This window comes from Neocloeon triangulifer, unplaced genomic scaffold (assembly GCF_031216515.1).
Source record: "Neocloeon triangulifer isolate White Clay Creek 2 clone unplaced genomic scaffold, ASM3121651v1 ptg000015l, whole genome shotgun sequence".
NCBI lineage: Eukaryota > Metazoa > Arthropoda > Insecta > Ephemeroptera > Baetidae > Neocloeon > Neocloeon triangulifer.
Genome location: NW_026775557.1, coordinates 5,187,011 through 5,205,502, shown reverse-complemented (window position 1 = coordinate 5,205,502; position 18,492 = coordinate 5,187,011). Strand labels below are relative to the sequence as shown.

Here is an 18,492-nt window from a genome sequence, read left to right as displayed (position 1 = left end):
GGGAAAATGGGTGTTTTGGAGAGGAGCTCATTAATTTTTTCAGAAAATCTCATTTTTGCTGATTCGGGATTCGTTAAATACATCAAATGGCTAAATTTAACAAACGATGTTTGAATATTTCTCAGTGAAAATATAAATTTGTAATGAATTTTTATATTATATCCAAACGAAAAAGATAACTCATACATCTTGATGCACACTGTGTAGCACAAAGATCCACAACAAAAAACAAAATAAACAGAATCCCGCAATTCTAGCACTTTTAGCAGCAACAACAAACCAAGCAAATCTCTCTCTAGTGCCACCAAAAAATTATTTTCAGATGCATATTAATGAATGTAATTTGTAAACTCCAGTCCGAAAAAGGTTTATACTATTTCGAAACTCTATAAACTAATTACAATTGTTGCAAATACATAATATATTTATTCACAATGTTGTTATTGCAGAGTTGGCAAAATAGGGAGCAAAGCAGAAGAGGTGGATTTTGAGGATGAGGAACTCAAAGCAGGGTCGGCTGGAGAAGGGTGGCGGGTCAGCGTCGGAGGGGGGCAGTGGCCAGGAGGCGGACTCGCCGTCGGAGCACACGAGCGATTGTGCTTTCCAGACGGTGCTCGAGGACGTGCGGGCGTGCAAGTCGGCGCGCTGGGCTTGCGAGGATGCGCACAAAATCCGGCTGAAGCAAATGCGGGCCACCCTGACCAAGCACATCGACGAGACCGAGTGGATGTACGAGCCCCTGGACTCAATCCTCGGCTTCAGCAAGTAAAGCGCAAAAAGTATCCTAAGAGAAGCGGCATCCAACTCTGCGCTGTCCCCGGCTGTCCCACCAAGCAGTCACCAAGCGGCGTCAAGTCGTACCAGTTTCCTAAAGACAATGAGAAGCGACGCGAGTGGCTCAAATTGTGTTCCATTGCCTCGTGGGCACCAACGGCCCGCATCTGCCAGCTGCACTTTGACCCTCATGACCTGCACCCCTTCAGGTGCCAACAGGTCATGGCCTGTGGTCTAGCTTGCACCTGCAATCTCCACAGACTGCCTGAGGGCATTTTGCCTTCCAGGAATCTGCCCAGTGCTGGTCAGAAGCAGAGGGAGATCAATCAAAATCGCAAAAACAGGATCGAGAAAAGAGAGAGGAAAAAAATCGTGAAGGAACTTCTTGAACAAAACCCACTTCAGCAGTAATTTCTCCATAAAATTATACATATCTCTGTCTATGAGGATTTAAAAATATAATAAAAGTTTTTTGCTTATTTACCTGTAATTAATTATAATACTTAAAAATTTTAGGCCACAAGAGAAAATCTCCGCAATCAATGAGAGCAGTTTAGACGACCCACTGGGTGAAGCTCAACTTAGGAGTTTCCTGCCTGAGGAGTTTGCGAACAGATCGTGGTTGGCCCTACCAGATGATGATGCAATTTTTGAAGTGCTAGAGCCAGTCGAAGCCCCCTCGATTCACATCAAGCAAGAGCCTGGAGTTGAAAAGGACCCTGACATCTTCTGCCTTCAGGACCTATGCAGAATATGTGCTCAGGTGTGTTTAATTAAATAAATTTTGGCTCAAATAATCTAATCTCCCTTTAAAACTCTTCCCTCTTCTTAGAAATGTGATGATGAAGTTTCCATCTTTGGAGACACTGACTATGCTGAAATGATTGCAGAGTGCATGCCAATCAAGGTAAAGGATTATTAAAATTTTTGAGATTGGTTTGAAAACTTTATGTGTGAATTAAAGATTGATAAAAATGATGAGCTGCCAGCAAAAATTTGCAAGGGCTGTTTGAAAACTGTGAAGAAAATCCACGCATTGAGGAACAAGTGTCGAGAGGCGGACAAAACGCTGAGAGGTCATTTAAAGGAGCAGTAGGATTTCGAGGTACCTAAGGAAAATATGTATTAAGCCAAATTTAACATTATTTGCCTTCAGCGTATGACTTTGGAGCACGAGGAAGAATCAAAAGGAGAGAGCGATGAGGATGAAGTACTGATGAAGAACGTCTGCTTTGTGGTCAACTCTAATGACAATTCCACAGGACATAATAAAAAAAAAACTCAAAATGATGTGGTCAGCATTCCTCAATATGTGTTAATAGGACGTACAGTGAAGAAAAAAAGCCTTTCAAAGGTCGCAATCAAAGCTCCGTAACCTAAGTTGTTAGAGGCACCAGTGGTTTTCATTTTTTTTTTCATGCCATCATGGACAAATCTTTAACTGACTGAAGTTTTCATGTGCAAGACAGACACAAAAACAGCCATTGATGTGTGGGATATTAAACAGTGCTTCGACAAATAGCTGATGATACTGACATTTTACGACTTCAGGCTTTTTTAATAAATCACTTGTAATTAGATGAAAACAGGACACTAAGTTTAATTTTCTAGTTAAATAAAAATAAATGTGGTAGTTGCTTAACAAAAATATTTTTCATACTCTTTATTGAATGGCACGGAAGACTTCTTTTTCTTTACAAGCTGCTTTGAAGGCTTTGAGCTTTAGTGGTAATGTGCTTTGACTCAAAATCGACATTTTGATTTAGATCTGTATCTAGAGTTCCTTGTTGGCACATTGAGAATCATCACTGCATGACGGGCATGGCCACTGCAGCCTTGGTGTGGGTCACGTCACTCTCTCGCCATAACTGGGTCACAGTCTTAACGTCTGTGTAGAAGTTGATGCCCTGATATTTAAATACAGTTAGTCTGGATCTGGAGGGTTTGAAAAAGGTGGTTTTCTAATCACCTGCTTGCCATAAAAGTGGGCGTCACCAAGAAAGGAGCCTCTGGAGCCAGTGAAAGAGAACATGGGCAGCGGCACTGGGATGGGCACATTGACCCCAACCTGGCCAACGTCGATTTCCTGTGTGAACTTGCGTGCGGTGGCACCGTTTGTGGTGAAAATTGCAGTGCCATTGCCATATGGGTTCTTGTTGATAAGCTGGATGGCATCGTCCAGGGTGTCTGCAGACAGACACACCAGCACAGGGCCAAAGATCTCTTCGGTGTAGCATTTCATGCTAGGCTGCAATTAAAAATTAATGTTTGCACTTTCATCTATTAGACTAGCCTACTGTAACGTCAGTGAGAATGGTGGGGCCCACAAAGTTGCCCTTGTCGTAGCCAGGAACCACAAGGTTCCTGCCGTCCAAAATAAGCTTGGCGCCCTGGTCAACACCAGACTGGATCAGGTCACAGATGCGCTTCTTCGACTGTGGCGAAATGACGGGGCCGACGTCAGTTCCAGGAACATGGCCTGCAAATTAAGTGAAAATGATTAAAAATGAGGTTCTGGCACCATTAGGATAATCCTTTCCGGAACAATTTAAATAACTATTAAAATAAAAACTGGACTCGCCTGCATTGACCTTGAGTTTCTGGGCACGCTCGATAAGCTCTGGAAGCCACTTATTGGCCTCTCCAACAAACACAGCAGTGCTGAGAGCCATGCAGCGCTGGCCAGCAGCTCCAAAGGCAGCGCCAACTAACTGATTGAGGGTGTTCTCCTTGTTGGCGTCGGGCATAATGACTCCGTGGTTCTTGGCGCCCATGTTGCTCTGCACTCGCTTGCCATTCCGTGATCCCCTCTCGTAAATATACTTTCCCTGAGTATTTAAATATTTTAATTTCTGTAAATCGAAGTGACAAATTTCAAGTTACTAACAGCTTGGTCAGATCCGACAAAGGAGATGGCTTTGATGTCTGGCTGGTCGCAGATAAAGTTGACAGAGTCGTGGGTGCCGTGGATGACGTTGACCACACCATCTGGACACCCAGCATCCTTCAGCATCTGCACCAGCATCATGCACGCGCCAGGCACTCGCTCAGAGGGCTTCATCACAAACGTGTTGCCACACACAATCGCCATTGGGTACATCTGGGGATATTGAAAAGACCTTCAGAGGGGGGAAAATAATGGAATTAAAATAGTACCCAAAGGGGAATCATGGCAGGGAAGTTGAAAGGCGCAATCCCAGCAACAACTCCGAGGGGAGTCCTGTACGAATGCGTGTCCATGTCACGGGCAATACCGCTCAAGCTTTCACCCAACTGCAGTGAGGTGATGCTGCAGCAGTGCTCAACAACCTCTGCAGAACATAGAACAAAATTAAATTAAAAAAATTACAAGATTTATGACAAAAAAATATAATTTTTTTAATATTTTAAATACTCACGCAAGCCTCGAAGGACGTCACCCTCGGCGTCAACAAGTGTCTTTCCATTTTCAATTGTCACGTTTTCAGCCAACTCTTTCTGTTAAAACAAATTTTATTTACTCTAATTTCTCTTAAAATAAATATCATTTTAAGATAAACTAACCATGTTCTTTCTGATGATGTCTTGGTACCTGAACATGATCTGCTGGCGAGTCAGGATGGAGGTCTTGGACCAGCTCTTGTAAGCCTCCTTGGCCGCCTCCACAGCCGAGTTCATCTCATCCAGGGTAGAGTTTGGTACCCTCGTGACGACCTTATTTACCAATCAATTAAGTCAATAATAAACATTAAAATATTTATCTTTTACCTCATTTGTGGCAGGGTTGTGCAGATCGACCCAGGAGTTGGTCTTGGACTCGACAAACTGCCCGTTGATGAACAGTTTGGTCGTCGGCGCCGCAGCAGCCGAGCTCTGGAAGCGAACGCCACCACATCGCTGCAAGCGCCCAAATTTATCAAAATTTTATCTCTAAACAAGGTCACGCATTCAATGAAAAATATAATTATCAAAGATAAGGGAAACGATATTTAGCAATAATAAAAAAATGTGTTGCAAATAAGGCAGTTTTAAAAAAATTTAAATGAAAGCTTTAAATAGACTTTGGAAGGGGTGTCCTTTATGGAAAATATTTGAATAGTAATAAAGTCCTCTAATTCAATTACTACAAAGTGAGACAATGAACAGTATTATATTATTATATATTTTTTCCCCTACAAATGTCCAAATTTTAAACTCTGTTAAAATTAGTAGTGCTCAAAATCTTAAGCATAATGAATTCAATTAAATATTCCAAGCAATATTATAAGATTTTTCTAATTGTTTCTAATGTTAAATTACAGGAAATGAGGATAATTGAAAGATTGATTTGTTACATTAAAGATTAATTAATCAGAGATCAGAGTTAAAACAAAAAGTGGAGTTCGATGTAACACATAAAATTTATAGTGATTTATAGGAGCCGGTATAAAGAAAATTTAAATCACTCAGCAACAGCTAGGCACATCCTGCATTTTTGTAATGAGAACTTTAAATTAAACCGTCCGTTGACTGTTTTAAGTATCCGACTTGGACGAAATCGGTGAGCACAACCAAATAATTAGGACTGTCTTTAGCTATAAAGGGTTTTCCTCCTAGCTGAAAAATGGTCCTTACCGAGAGCTTGGCGAGCCCAGCAAGTCTTAAAGCCATCTTGAACCCAAGTGAGAGAGATAATAGTGGGAGTGCACACGCCGAGAACGAACGAAGAGAAACGCCAAGGTCACCAACTCAGCAGCCAAGGCCCCCAATGCCCCTCCTGCTAAATTTGAATTCGACGACGTCGGCTTCAAAAACGCACACGTCCTCCTAAACTGCGCAGATCATTGGCCCAAGGGAAGCCGAGCCTGCAAAATAATCAAAACCATGCACAGCTCCGAAAAGTGAGAAAATAATGTGGTGAAGAAAAACTGATGCATACATAATAATACACAATCTACGCACTCTACTATCAAATTTATCAATTGATTTGATACCCTCATATATTATTTTAATACTTTTAAAATTAAAACTTTCTCTTCTTCTTGTTAATAAAAAATTTAATTTGAGAAGTACAAATATATTGCTGTAGGAATAATTTTTAAATGCGAGAAAATTCAATCAGAAGATATGTACGCTCTTGACCACACATAGATTTCAATCTGGGTGTTCCTTTAGTCGACTCCAGTTGATCTGGAAGGAAACGGGCTGCTTTTTATTGGGTTTAATTAGTTTTAATAGGGAGACCGATCACTGATGATCGAGTGTCCTAGAATTTTAGGATAGGAGGTGTGGCTCAACTACGTCACTACTGAGCAACGTCACAATCAGCTGCAAAATTTGGTGTACGCAAAGTAGATAAGCTGTTTTAATCGAAATTCGAAACCTTTCAGATTTTTACAGAAAAATGTATAAAATATCTATTTTTACTGAAAGTAATTATTTTAAATATTTGAAACTTTATCATGATTTTCATACTTAAATATGTATTTTTATTTTTGGTAAATTGATCTCATTGAATTTTTCTCTCCTTAATAAAACCTCTCTTTAAATGGTGCTTAAAAAAAAGTCGGACATCAACAAACATTTGACGGAATATGAATTTTTGCTTATTTTTAACACAAGAAATATGCTGAGATAGCAGGAAGAACTTTTCTTTAGACACTGTAGGCTTCCCTGTTAAGAGCATGGTGCATTCCGCCAAAATTTTGTCTTTTGTTAGTTAAAGGTAAGCTAAAAGGTAAAATTTTTTTGCTGTAAAAAATTTTAGAATTTGTTTTTGTAAATTATTTGTAGATTTTGGACACAATGAGTGACGAGACGATGGCGGCCGAAGAGGCTCCCTCTACCTCTGAACCTGAGGACGTTGATTCACAACCAGCTTTGATCCCCGAGGAGACTGCCGCCTCAGTGGGTAGCTCAGTCATCGAGCACCCTGCATACTTAACGGCGATGCAAGAGATCCTGAGTCTCAGGGCGCAGGTTAAGGAACTGGAGGAGGCTGAGAGAGAAAAAGCGCTGCTACAGGTCCAATTGGATACCCTGACGAAGACAGTAGAGAACCAAGCGCACGCCCTAGAACTGGCTAAGGTACATAATTAACAAATTTTTACATTTGTGATTATTATTTTCATACCCTGATCTCAGGTGGAAGCGGGTAAGCAGGACGAGGCGGCCGTGGCAGCGCTGGCCTCTGGAAAAATTCAGTTGGAGCGGCTGCGGAAAGATTACGAGGAGCAAAGGCGAGAGCTGGAGGTAACGGTAGTTCGATATGCTGTCAGTGAGCAGGCAGTCATCAAGGCTAAAGAAGAGGCGCTTGCAAATGAGCGAAAGGTTCTTGAGGCCAAGAAGGAACTTGAGGCTGTGCAGAAAAGGCTCAAGGCAGCCACCATCGACCGCTCCAAAGCTGACAAGGACTTTGACCTTAAGGTTTAATTTTGCTCTCATTTCAATTATTTTCGCTATTTTTTTTACGATCTTTTATTTCTATCCATAACTGACCCAAAAATTTTATTTAATTTCTGCTTCTTAATGCTTGTTAAACAAAATTGTTTTCTGATTTAGTGCAATGAAGTAATGGCGATAAGCAGGGAGAAAGAGAAGCTGCGGGATGATCTGCACAACAAAGAGACTAAGATCAAGTGGGCTCACAACCGGATCACGCAAGAAATGGACGCTCATAAAGAGACACAGGAAAAATTGGACAAAGTTTCTGCCATAGTGCAGCAGGCACAGGATGAGGCCGAGCAGGCCAAACAAGATGCCCTTGCATCTGTCACTGCCTTCAAGCAAGCCCACGCGGAAAAAATGAGCTCTTTAGGTACACACTTTATAAACGAGTGTAGCCAGATTAAAGAAATGTTTTTTGGCAGAATCACAAGTGCATGAGCTGAAGGCGCAGCTAATTGTGGCTGTGACAAATGAAGACGCACGAAAAGTAGAGCAGAAAGAAGCCAACGAGGCAGCGCTTAAAATCAAAAAGCTCGAGGATGAGAATGGAGTGTTAAGCGGGAGGGTGAGTTTAAATTTAAGCAAATTTAAGTGAGGAATAAAATGTTTCATAATTTATTGATTGACCTTTAGAGTTTCCCAACTTGAAATTTTTTCAGTTTTTAATTTGCGATTGTTGTTAGGAATTTTTATAAGTGAAAGCCTCCTGATAATTTGTATTTTGTTTTCAAGGTGTTGACTTTGGAAGCCGAGAAAATTGAGCTCCGACACCGTGTTTCCGATTTGGTGAAATGTGAGCAGGAAAAAATTCACCTGGAAGATGAACTGGCTTCAGTGAAAGCCGAGTTTGAAAACACGAGGACTGAGCTGGAGCAGCGCCGCGAAGAAGTGGAGGCAGCAGCATCAGACGCTGCGGCGTGGCGCGCCAAAGAGACAGAACTCCTCAGTTACACTCAGCAACTGACAGACAAACTGGTGGCTGTCCAGTCAGAGGCCATCGCCGCTGACAACAAGGCACAGCAGCTCGAGGCAGATCACCAGCCTTTGGTCCGGCAAAACGCAGAGCTAGAACAGCAGCTGGCCAAGGTGCGGGAAGAACTTGAAGTTGAGAGGCAGGCCAGATCTCATGACGTCCAACTGCTCTCTCGAAAGGTAAAGAACAAGCTTGAATTGAAAAAAAAAATGTTTTTTTTTCATAAAATAAGCATAATACATTTAATATATGATTTTTATAAAACCCTCGGAGGTGGGTCGGTGTAAAATCAAAAAACCGTAGTATTTATATTGGCCTTTCCTTTTACAATATTTAACTTACATTGAATTTTAAATTCAGGTGGCAGAGAACCAGGAAGCGGCAGAGCGGGCCTCGGCCAAGTTGGAGGAAGTGGAGGGTGAGTGTGCGGTGCTGAAGCGGAAGCAGCAGCTGGGAACCAAGGAGCTGACGCGCGAATTGCAGCAGTGCCGTCGGCGCTTGGAGCAACTCGAAGCTGGCGGCTCTCTTGGATCCCGCACCAACAGCTCAAGCTCCCTCGAGGACAACAACCAGACTGCCAGCACCAATGGTGGGACGGTGGAGCCGCAGATGTTGATCGAGCACATTGGCAAGCTGCAGAACAAGAACTCAAAGCTCAACGAGAAGGTCGAGTTCCTCGAGGAGCACTCGCGCACGTTGCTGCTGGAGGTGCAGCGCAAAACCAAACTAGTCCAGGAGCTGGTGCTGCGCCAGGAGACGGGCGCCCTTTCCTCCAGGGCCCACGATCTTAACAAGGTATATAAATATATTTATATTCTCTACAGGGGTTTTAAGGCTTATTGAATTGGAATATATTATTTTGAAAATTTGAGTGAGCAAATTTCTCTTTTGACTCTTTAGCTGGACAGAGCCAGGAAACAGAGTCAGGTGAGACTAATCTGGAGTTGACAACTGCACAAAATTAGCTATTGGCACTTGCTTTTTATTAATTATTTTAATGTCCGTTTTTTAATCTTTATTTTATATAATTTTTGAGTGTTTTTCTATTTTAAAATCGTAATACTGATAATGAAATTTTGGTTCTTGAAAGCTGGAATTAGCAAAGCACGGGGGCGTGATGGCTTCGGTGTACAGCTCGCAAGACGAGGGCATCACCTTGCAGCTGTCTCTGGAGATCAACAAGAAACTGCAGGCAGTGCTTGAGGAAACGCTGATCAAAAACATCACCCTGAAGGAGAACATGGACACCCTGGGACAGGAGATCGCTCGACTGTCGTCTGAACTGAGCTCTCTAAAAAAGCGCACGGCAGCGAGCTAGCGACCAAGCCCTTTCCTTCAAATTCATTCCAAGTGCGACTTGTACCTTAATTAATCTAATGTTAACATATTTGGAAACGAAAGTATATATTGTGGCTGTAACACTGTAAAATTTAAATGTTGTACCATACTAAGTAAGTTGTGAATACGGTGATTTTTTTGAGTTGTGAAACTGATAAAGGTTTATAATAATATATCATACCATGAAACCAAAATATAACATAGGCTTGATTTACAAGAATCTCAAATCACCTTTTCAGTTTCAATTATCTGCATTAAGTAGATTTTCTTTGAAAAATCAGTTTTTCCAAATGTCGTTTAATTTATTTCAAATGTGAATAATAATAGGTATCCGCTAGCTTTCAATTTACATATTACAGAGAGATAGTTTGTTGAATCCAGTGAACATAGTTGGGCACCATTGAGTAGACACCAAACTTTCCGCGTCTGCCACAGCCCTCTCCAAAGCTCGTGACCCCAAAGACGGTCCACCGGTCGCCCACTTGGCAGAGCAGGGGCCCTCCAGAGTCCCCAGCGCAAGAGTCACGCACCTGACTTGGATGTCCCGCGCAAAACATGTTTTCTGTGATGTGATAATTCTCATAGACCTGCCTGCACCGCCCTTCCGGCATCACGAACACCTATAAAAAAGAATTCGCAATAATTTCAAAACCTTTTTATGGAAATTTTTTCACCTCAGTCTGGTGGAGGATCTTAGTGCCCTCAAAGTCAGTTGGCCGTTTCTTGCCCCAGCCTATGATGGTGCACAGACGGTCCTTCGGTGGCCGCTGGTTTGCTGAAGGTAGACAGGCCACCTGTTGCGCGGAGGTGCCGCCAGTGTCCCTGAGGCGTAGCAGAGCAATGTCGTTATCAACTGTGTCCACGTCATATTTTGGGTGCACCAAAGACTCGACCACCTTTAAATACTTTTCTTATATATAAGGTTTGATTAATCAGTTGAAATTTTCTACCTTGACTTCAACGTCGCCGGAGGACTTGATTAACTTGTGGTCACCGATGCGAACAAAGAGCGTCTTCCGAACGCAATGGGCGGCCGTCAGAACCCAATTCCTCGCGATCAGGGTTCCACCACAGAAGGCGTGCTAAAAATATTTTATAAGATTAAATCGGATTAAATATAAAAATTTTGAATCAAGTACTTTGTGCTTATTGAGGACGGCGACCTGCCAGGGCCAGTGGCCTCGCTCGGATGGTCGACCTCCAATGATCTTGGTCAGAGCCGAATTATTTGGCTTGAAGACGCCGCAGTAATTTTTCTCAATTTCCAAATTTTCCTCGAAAGAGTCGATGTACTCCTCGTTGAAATCTCCTTCGTACTCTTATATAAGTGGAGAAAAGTTAATATGAATTTGTGTTGATTTTTCAAATACAACTCCAACCTGAATAGTAATCTTGGTAGTTTTCATCGGTGGCCTCTCCTTCGTACTCCTCCTGCTGGCACACCTGCTCGAAAATCCACTTGAAGCAGAGACTGTCTTTTGCAAAACAAAACGCTTCTTCCTTTTCCACTTCGGCCGTGCACCGACCCTGTTTCTTGCACCGTCTATTTTATAAATTTTCTTCTAATTTAAAAAAAAAAAAAAAAATTATGACAAAATAACGTGTACCTAAATCTAGATGAGGTGCATGACCTGCTGCAGGGTGACCAGTTGGACCACGGAAAGAACAACAGGTTGTCAGTAGCCGTGGGTTGGCGAGCGCTTGTTGAGCGGAGGCGCCGCGACGGCTGCTGATTTTGATTGCTCGAACAGATACTCTCGACCAGTTCCTTATTAAAATTTTGTTAAGAAAATTTAGATAGTAATTTTTAAAACATGCAGTTACTCACAACTTCTTTGGCTGAGGTTTGTACCGACAGCTGCAGGTGGATGACAAAAATTTTTAGGAGCAGATGCTGGAGGCGCATGATTGAGTCATAGCATTGTAGGCGCGCGGGCGAGAGTGATTTTATTTCTTCAAATTAGGTTACGCATTTTTTGAACCAAAGCTCTCACGTGAAGCAGTGGTGTAAAAAAAACTCGTTTTAAGTAGGGATTAAACGACAGGTGACGACGGGTCGTCCGTTTTTATATGTATACCTTAATTCAGAAGAGAGGATTTCGAATAAATTGACGTCAATTTATAGCAAACACTATTATGCGCCGCCCGCTTGCCTATACAGTATATAATTGTATATATTTTATACATTGGCGACTGACGAGGAAAGTAAAAATAAAAATATATATATTAGTAAAAGTCAAGGCCATGCAAGGTTGTTGTAAACTTTTTACAACAAAGTAGGCACACAGAGCAATTATCAATAATTTTTAGCTAATTTCTTTTAAAATAAAAAATTAAAAAACTTGCGTGTTATTAAAAGCAGGTTCTAGATTCACTCTTTTTTTTCTTGTTTAAAAGCTTAAAATTATTTTGCGTGCATTATTGAATGATCGTCATAGAAAACAATAAAAATTCAATACAATTTTTTTATCCAGAATACTTTTCATGTTAACGATCTGCTTAAAAATAATAATAAGTGCGCCAATAAAATTCATTCCATCAAAAGTTTGTAGAGATTTGTTTTAGCACATTTGAACAGTACATCGCTATAGCATAAAATGTTAATATTAAATGTGAAAATGTTTGGTAAATGGAAAAAAATATATATTTTTTATAAATTAAATTACTAGCCGTAATTTTTTTCTAAAAGCTCCACTACAAATGATTTTATTAATTAATTTCAATAATTTTTATTGCAGGTTGGTGGATTGGCTTTGTGAGAAGAGGAATTAAAAATATACCAGCAATGTGATGTGAAAATTTCAGATGAACAGTGACGATGACGCGCAATACAATTTTGCCATTTTTTAAATGCCATAGATTTCAAGTCGCCCTCCAGAGTCAGTCAGAGAGAATATTATCGGTGTTGGCCGCGCATTGGTGCCTTTTGAGATCTAGCAGCGCATCAAACAAGACCGTTTTCTATCAGCAGGATTTTTGCCAATTTATTGCACCATTGTAAGTTAAATAATATATATATATATATATATATATATATATATATTTTTTTTTTTAATTTACAGAAATGTATTAATTTGTAAAGAAGCCCATAAAATTGCGACGATTTTTTTTCCTTATATTAGTTATATTCTAATTGACATTTAACTGACCTGCTGAACAAAAGCAAACTGCGAGAGTAGAAATTATCAGAATAATTAATTAATATATTCGTCATTAGAAACTTGACACGCCTGCTCACAGAAGAAAATGGAATTTTCTTTTAATTATTTCATGGGTTGTTTAGTAATTATTGATTCATAATTATTTTTTCAAAGTAAATAATTTTGCTTTTTAGTTAACAAAATATTTTTTATTAAATAAATTAATTATCATATCACAGCGTATAAAAAATAACTCCAAAAAAATGAAATAAAACGGAACTATGCAGGAATAAGTTTTCAGGCTCTTTTTAATAATAAAAATTATACAATCATATTAAATCGCTCAGGGAGTTTTTCGAGACTAATTGAAAGAATTTTTCAAGCGCCTGTCTGGACGCGCGTCGAGCTGTGCAGAATGCGGTGCTTTGCCTGCCCGCGCGCCACAACCTGTAGCACGATTATGATCACAATGAGCTGTAAAAAAGCCTAACATTTCGTTTCAGAAATCTTTGCTTTGAAAGCAATTTTAGAATAAGCGGAATTGCAAAGGTCATAAAACATTTTTACATATCATATATTGGGTTCTTGCAAACATGAAAATGAAGAAACGTGAAGTAAAGTTTATAGTAGAAAAAAAGTGAGCAAAAAAAACGTCAGCTGGTTTATTTTTAATTTATCATAGATGTAAAGAAAATAAAAAAAGAACAGCCTTATCATTGGTTGTTTATTAACTGAATAAATTTGTAATGCGATCGGTAATCACCCCCTGTTATTTTTGGAACTTTTTAATCTGACTTGTTTTTATTTTATTTTTAATTTTTCTCATAAATTATACAGATGAGTCGCTTTGTTCCCGTGGTTGAGCAAACAACACCAACCAATAATGCTGATTCGTCCAATTCAAGTGAGGAGGAAGTAAGTAGATAATTAATCAATATATCATGGAAATTCTCTTTCCTATCAACCAATTTATTTAATGAAGTGTATTTCCAGAATTTAATTATTTATTATGAGGATTTAACTGTTTCAGCTAGACTTGTCCAACATTCCCAAAAATACGATTTTGTGCAACCCTAGCCGTGCAGTCCTGCAGCGCGTGGTAAAATAAAAACTTTTTTGTTGTCAAATACAAAAATTTTTACTGACTTTGAATGCTTCTCAAAATAACTTTCTCTATTTTTTTTACTTTCATCTTGAAATTTTATTATTAATTATTATTATTTTTTTTTAATAACTTAATTATATTTTTCTATTTCCGAAAGGCAAGTTAAAACTTTGGTACCAATATTGATTAAAAATGATGACCTGACTTATAGTTGCAGTTGAAAAAGGAGGACAAGAGAGAGGCGTCCAACAGGAATAGGCTTGTTAATCTGGTGTCTGATTCTAGTGACTCTCAGGAAGATGAAGTGAGTGTGTCTTATATCTTCCTCTTTTAAATTTGCTTAAAAAAAATTAAAAAGTACCTAGACAAAAATAACTTTTTTATTGTAATAATTAGCGTACAATGTTAACATATTTAATTACTTGAAAAATTAAAAATATGTAAAGGATAATTGAATTCAAAATAAGTTTGTTTGTATATGAAATAGAATGTCAGGCGAGTTTTTCTTTTATTGGTTTAATAAAAAAATTAAACTTTGTTTGCAGCCGCCCCAAGAAAACGTGAGACGCAGACAAGAAGCCAGAGAAGACGGCGCTGGAGTGAGTTTTCCCTCATTTTTAGTTTTTAGATCAAATATAATATGTCTTTAAAATTTGTAACACAAACTAATACTAAAATTTTTGTCTCCAAGCTCAATTGTAATAACTTATTATACTTCAAATTTCATTACAGCCCTCAAGAGTGCAGCAAGTTCATTTCACTGCTGAGGATGAGGACAGAGAAGAACCTGATTTAGATGATTCCAACGTAAGGGTTTTGAATTATCTAGAATGAATGTGCGTATAAATGATCTTTATTTTAAATCAAGAAAATTAATTATTACTTTTACCGAAAAAGATATATTCTAATTAAAATGTTTATTGGCCAAACTTGGAGCAAGAGATTTTTTAATTTGCTTTTTTAACAAGATCATTAATTCCAGTGGCCAGAAGGACTACAAAATGAGCAAGAAGACGATCATCAAGAGGATGACTCTCTGCAGGTGCCCAACTTCAGGGAGCGCCGTGCTGCGCGTCAGACCTGCAGTCCTGCCACCCTGAAGCTGCTGCTGGAATCCGAGCGCGAGAGCAAACTCTGCGTGATTTGTATGGAGGTGGAAAAGTGCGTGATGCTGATGCCATGCAGACACATTTGCATGTGCCAGCTCTGCAGTGCCACAATCGCCAGCACCAGCAGCACCTGTCCGGTCTGCAGGACCGTCTTTGAAGAGGCCATCGAGGGTTTCATGTAGCAATCCAAAAAGGGCCAAACTGATCTTATTATGTCGACCTCTATAACGTTTTTAAATTTTCCGAAACGGTTTTAAACTTTAAATATTCATGATTACCTATTGAAATTTCCAAAAGCATAGTATTTATCCAAAAGCATTGTCAGATTTGAGCAATAAAAGCAAATTATTTATATTGAAAATAATATTGATTTAATCAGTCATCATAAATATTTAATGAGGGAATTGATTTTAAAAAGTCTCCGAGTGTATTTTTGCGTGACTGGTTGAGCATCATTTTCTTCAGCAAATCTTTGTTCACCACTTGTTTTTTCAGTTTGTCCTTTTTCAACGAATTGGCAACTACAGCAGGACTTACTTTAAGTTTTGTCAAGGCTGATTTGGGGGTCGAGGTCATTGGCGATTTCACTGGAATTGGCGAGGCACAAGGAGAAGAGGCTGCAGAGGAGAGCAGCGGCGAATGGCAGGGCAGATCAGAACTGTTCAAGGACATTCTCAGGCCGCACAATTTGTTCTTCTTGCTCTTTTTCCTCTTTTTCTTCAATGACTGAGGTTCTGGGGTCTCTGGAGGGGGAGCAACTTTTTTTTAAAATGTCGCCATAGCGCATCGTTTCTTCAATATTTTTTTTATTGTACTCAATGTACTCCCAGGGCAATAGCATTATATTATCTTACCTCGTCGGTCTGGAATCGAGACATCGCGAAGAGCCCTCTGCGTTCACCTCTGCTGTTGCTTCTGCTCCGTGTAATTGCCGACGGCTGCCTGTGATGAGCCTTCCTCAGCTGGGAGCAATACGCACGATGCTCTGGAATGAGAAAGAAAGTGGAAAAGAACACAAAGAATCGATGTACAATTCAAAACGGCACTTATCTGACGATCCACTCCGAGGGTGCTGCACATTGAGGGGATGCCACATTTGCCCCTGACCTTGGGGTTCGCAGGTGAGAACTTTGCTGTTGCTGTTTGGACTTTGGCATTGCTGCTCCCTCTTTCCATTTCATCATCACCCGCTGTAATGACACAAGAGTTAAAAATTGAAAAAAAAATTATGATCCAAAATCCACGTAAAAATCGACAAATATGATATAATACATATAAGTGGTCAAAAAACATTAAAAGATAACCAAAAATCTAAATTTACAAACTAATGGGAAAATTTGGATGATTCATAAAATATTTCCAGGCACATATAGCGCCCATGCAAAAAAGAATTAATTGTCTAATATTAATAGGGTGGTGAGAGCTGGTATCAAACATGTACATATACATAATATTATATTAATAATGTAAAGTAGGAAGTAGGAAGATGATTATCATAATAATTATATATGTATATTAAAGGTAATAAAATCGTCAATGACGACGTCGGACTCAAAGCCCGAGCCGACCAACCAAGTTTAATTTAACCTTGTGCAGAGCCTTAAATCGTTGCTCTCGACGCCTTTTTTGGGAAGAAAAATTCAAATATAAATTGTGTATGTAATTTAACTATGTATGCATACATACACGTCGCGATTTGTTGATTAAGAAAAACAACTTACGACGTCTTTAATTCGTTCCATTTTGCAACATACTGTCGCCGTGATTGGCACAGTGTACATAGAGACAAAGCAAGAGAACCTACGATTTGATGCACTGCATTTGTAAATAATTAGCAAAAAGACTTCATAACTTGAAAAATCGCACAAAAACGGTGAAGGGGGCGTGCCATTGTTGGTGTTTCTTTCTTCTTTCCGCTTCTTTCATCGGCGAAACGCGAAACTTTCGCGAAACCAAGGAGCGCGAAACCGTGCGAGGGAGGTTGCACGAACGTGGCGCGAGATTTCAAATGTCCGTAAGGCCTGTGTATAGCAGCCATGCTGGGGTGCTAAATTGGACATTGTCATTGGCTAAAAAGTGGCTGTGACGTCACGTGTAACCTCCCTTGTTTACTGGCTTTACTGTCATGGCTACCATGCAATAAGCTGCCATGCGACCATGCGCCATGCGTCGAGAGCAACCGAGACAAAGGAGAGCCCAAAAGCCTAAAGGACTCCGGACTTCGTGCTGAAACAATGGACGCCGACCAGACAATCAAAAACGCAATGGCCTTAGGCGAAGACTTGCAAGAAATCCTTCAATCCAAAGGCCGCGGTGACCCTGACGCACTGACACGTCGCCTTGCTGTCCCATTGGGAACACAATATCCCACTTTCGTACCGTGGAGGCGGCGGTAATGCAAAACTCATTATTTTGCGAGGCACTTTTAATCTAAATTTTAACTTCTCTTGTTTCTAGGGCCAATCACAAAGGCCGAGCTCAAGGAAGGTATGATTACGCGCGTCATGGACGCGCGTAGCATTCTCCTTCGCTACCCAAACCCTTTGATGTCAGACATGGACAACATTCCCCATGACCTGCTTGAAGGTGCGCGTCGGATTGACCTGCTGGGCGACCGATTTTTGCATGTGTTGCTGGACTTTTTGGGAGCGGAGTTTGTCATCACCGAGGGTAAAATTTTGATTTTTTTTTATGATTCAAAATTGATTTCTATAACAATATTGCAGATGGTGGTACCTTAAGGCAGAAAGCAGAAATGGTACCTTTCCAGTATATGCTGGCGCCTCTTGCTGCCCCGCCTGTTGCGGCCTCAGCTGGGGCTGCGATGGAAGAAGGAAGGAGGCGCCCTTGCTGTGGCCCCAGCTGGTGCCCAGGTGCAAGAGGACGCCCCTGTTGACGCAGTTGGCCCCTTCCCAATGAGCTAGTTTAACACGCAGTCTTAGAGGTATGTTCATTACCTAGATTTCTATTCAACTGCTGTCTGAATTATAAAATAGTTGTAAAAAAAAAATGGAAATGGATCTTCTGAAGATATATTTGATGAAAAATAAACATCTTGTCACTACTTTTATGCGCTTTTTCTGCAGAACCAATTTACCCCATTAAAAAAATTAATAAAAAATAATATAACTTACAGTGATTCGAGAAATTGACGATGATGTTCACTAAAAGTAGTGCTGATAAAGAAACTGATAGAATTTTTTTTAATCTGATTGAGGGGTGAACTTTGACTCGGAGAGAACTGTAAGCGGAGCTGAAAAGCAAACTGCAGGACCAGATAAATTCTCAGCATAATTAATTCTTCAGTAGAAACTTGACATGCCTGTTAACTAATTGCATCTCGGGATTTGTTTGTAATTATTCCTTATTTATGATTTCTAAAGTGGGATATTTTGCTTTTTTTATCTTTTGTTATTCAATATCTAATTTTCATATCGCAGCATATAAAAAATTGCTCACGAGAAATCAAAACTATTTATATTAAATTATTAAGAAACTTTTTCACCATAAAAATATAAATATCGGCTTCATAATGTTGTTGGTAATTCTGGAATTGTCAAGCGCTGTTTTTGTGTTTCGTGTCAGCACCTGTCCGGTCTGCAGGACCGTCTTTGAAGAGGCCATCGAGGGTTTCATGGAGCACTCCAA

General features: G+C 39.9%; 5 protein-coding genes and 1 long non-coding RNA gene across 12 annotated transcripts; 4 read left to right on the top strand and 2 right to left on the bottom strand.

Annotated features, from left to right (window-relative positions):
• Nucleotides 1-59: 59 nt before the first annotated feature.
• On the top strand, nt 60-2,190 carry LOC132202880 (uncharacterized). Its single transcript, XM_059630172.1, has 6 exons — nt 60-366; nt 450-1,181; nt 1,291-1,537; nt 1,607-1,681; nt 1,739-1,879; nt 1,931-2,190. The coding sequence occupies exons 2-5, from the start codon at nt 997-999 to the stop codon at nt 1,868-1,870; spliced, it is 639 nt and encodes a 212-aa protein (XP_059486155.1). The 5' UTR covers nt 60-366; nt 450-996; the 3' UTR covers nt 1,871-1,879; nt 1,931-2,190.
• Nucleotides 2,191-2,404: 214 nt separating this feature from the next.
• Nucleotides 2,405-6,013, bottom strand: LOC132202875 (probable methylmalonate-semialdehyde dehydrogenase [acylating], mitochondrial). Of its 2 annotated transcripts, none has more exons than XM_059630161.1 (11): nt 5,866-6,013; nt 5,368-5,597; nt 4,522-4,650; nt 4,318-4,467; nt 4,173-4,251; nt 3,931-4,085; nt 3,662-3,874; nt 3,356-3,602; nt 3,072-3,253; nt 2,744-3,022; nt 2,405-2,681 (listed from the first exon to the last, which is right to left on the bottom strand). In XM_059630161.1, exons 2-11 carry the CDS (start codon nt 5,401-5,403, stop codon nt 2,580-2,582), a joined length of 1,572 nt encoding a protein of 523 aa, XP_059486144.1. In that variant the 5' UTR covers nt 5,404-5,597; nt 5,866-6,013; the 3' UTR covers nt 2,405-2,579. The 2 variants fall into 2 exon arrangements, with proteins under 2 accessions (XP_059486144.1, XP_059486146.1); XM_059630163.1 differs by having other exon boundaries at nt 5,880-5,998.
• LOC132202874 (coiled-coil domain-containing protein 186) lies at nt 5,499-9,703 on the top strand. Of its 4 annotated transcripts, none has more exons than XM_059630159.1 (8): nt 5,499-5,633; nt 6,526-6,819; nt 6,877-7,158; nt 7,294-7,549; nt 7,602-7,744; nt 7,912-8,331; nt 8,513-8,947; nt 9,243-9,703. In XM_059630159.1, the coding sequence occupies exons 2-8, from the start codon at nt 6,538-6,540 to the stop codon at nt 9,468-9,470; spliced, it is 2,046 nt and encodes a 681-aa protein (XP_059486142.1). In that variant the 5' UTR covers nt 5,499-5,633; nt 6,526-6,537; the 3' UTR covers nt 9,471-9,703. The 4 variants fall into 4 exon arrangements, with proteins under 4 accessions (XP_059486142.1, XP_059486143.1, XP_059486141.1 ...); XM_059630160.1 differs by lacking the exons at nt 5,499-5,633; nt 9,243-9,703 and adding exons at nt 5,691-6,457; nt 9,053-9,115; XM_059630158.1 differs by lacking the exon at nt 5,499-5,633 and adding an exon at nt 5,692-6,469.
• A 57-nt stretch (nt 9,704-9,760) lies between these two features.
• LOC132202876 (cationic trypsin-3-like) lies at nt 9,761-11,560 on the bottom strand. Of its 2 annotated transcripts, none has more exons than XM_059630164.1 (7): nt 11,319-11,560; nt 11,098-11,258; nt 10,870-11,033; nt 10,630-10,808; nt 10,441-10,572; nt 10,165-10,395; nt 9,761-10,110 (listed from the first exon to the last, which is right to left on the bottom strand). In XM_059630164.1, the coding sequence occupies exons 1-7, from the start codon at nt 11,394-11,396 to the stop codon at nt 9,844-9,846; spliced, it is 1,212 nt and encodes a 403-aa protein (XP_059486147.1). In that variant the 5' UTR covers nt 11,397-11,560; the 3' UTR covers nt 9,761-9,843. The 2 variants fall into 2 exon arrangements, with proteins under 2 accessions (XP_059486147.1, XP_059486148.1); XM_059630165.1 differs by having other exon boundaries at nt 10,165-10,386; nt 11,319-11,556.
• Nucleotides 11,561-12,333: 773 nt separating this feature from the next.
• On the top strand, nt 12,334-15,206 carry LOC132202879 (uncharacterized). Of its 2 annotated transcripts, none has more exons than XM_059630170.1 (7): nt 12,334-12,487; nt 13,468-13,545; nt 13,661-13,729; nt 13,953-14,039; nt 14,281-14,334; nt 14,468-14,542; nt 14,718-15,206. In XM_059630170.1, exons 2-7 carry the CDS (start codon nt 13,468-13,470, stop codon nt 15,024-15,026), a joined length of 672 nt encoding a protein of 223 aa, XP_059486153.1. In that variant the 5' UTR covers nt 12,334-12,487; the 3' UTR covers nt 15,027-15,206. The 2 variants fall into 2 exon arrangements, with proteins under 2 accessions (XP_059486153.1, XP_059486152.1); XM_059630169.1 differs by having other exon boundaries at nt 12,336-12,487; nt 13,947-14,039.
• A 1,755-nt stretch (nt 15,207-16,961) lies between these two features.
• On the top strand, nt 16,962-17,906 carry LOC132202881 (uncharacterized). The gene is made up of 3 exons (XR_009442409.1): nt 16,962-17,236; nt 17,302-17,514; nt 17,571-17,906. It is a non-coding gene; the product is annotated as an uncharacterized LOC132202881 (long non-coding RNA).
• Nucleotides 17,907-18,492: the final 586 nt, after the last annotated feature.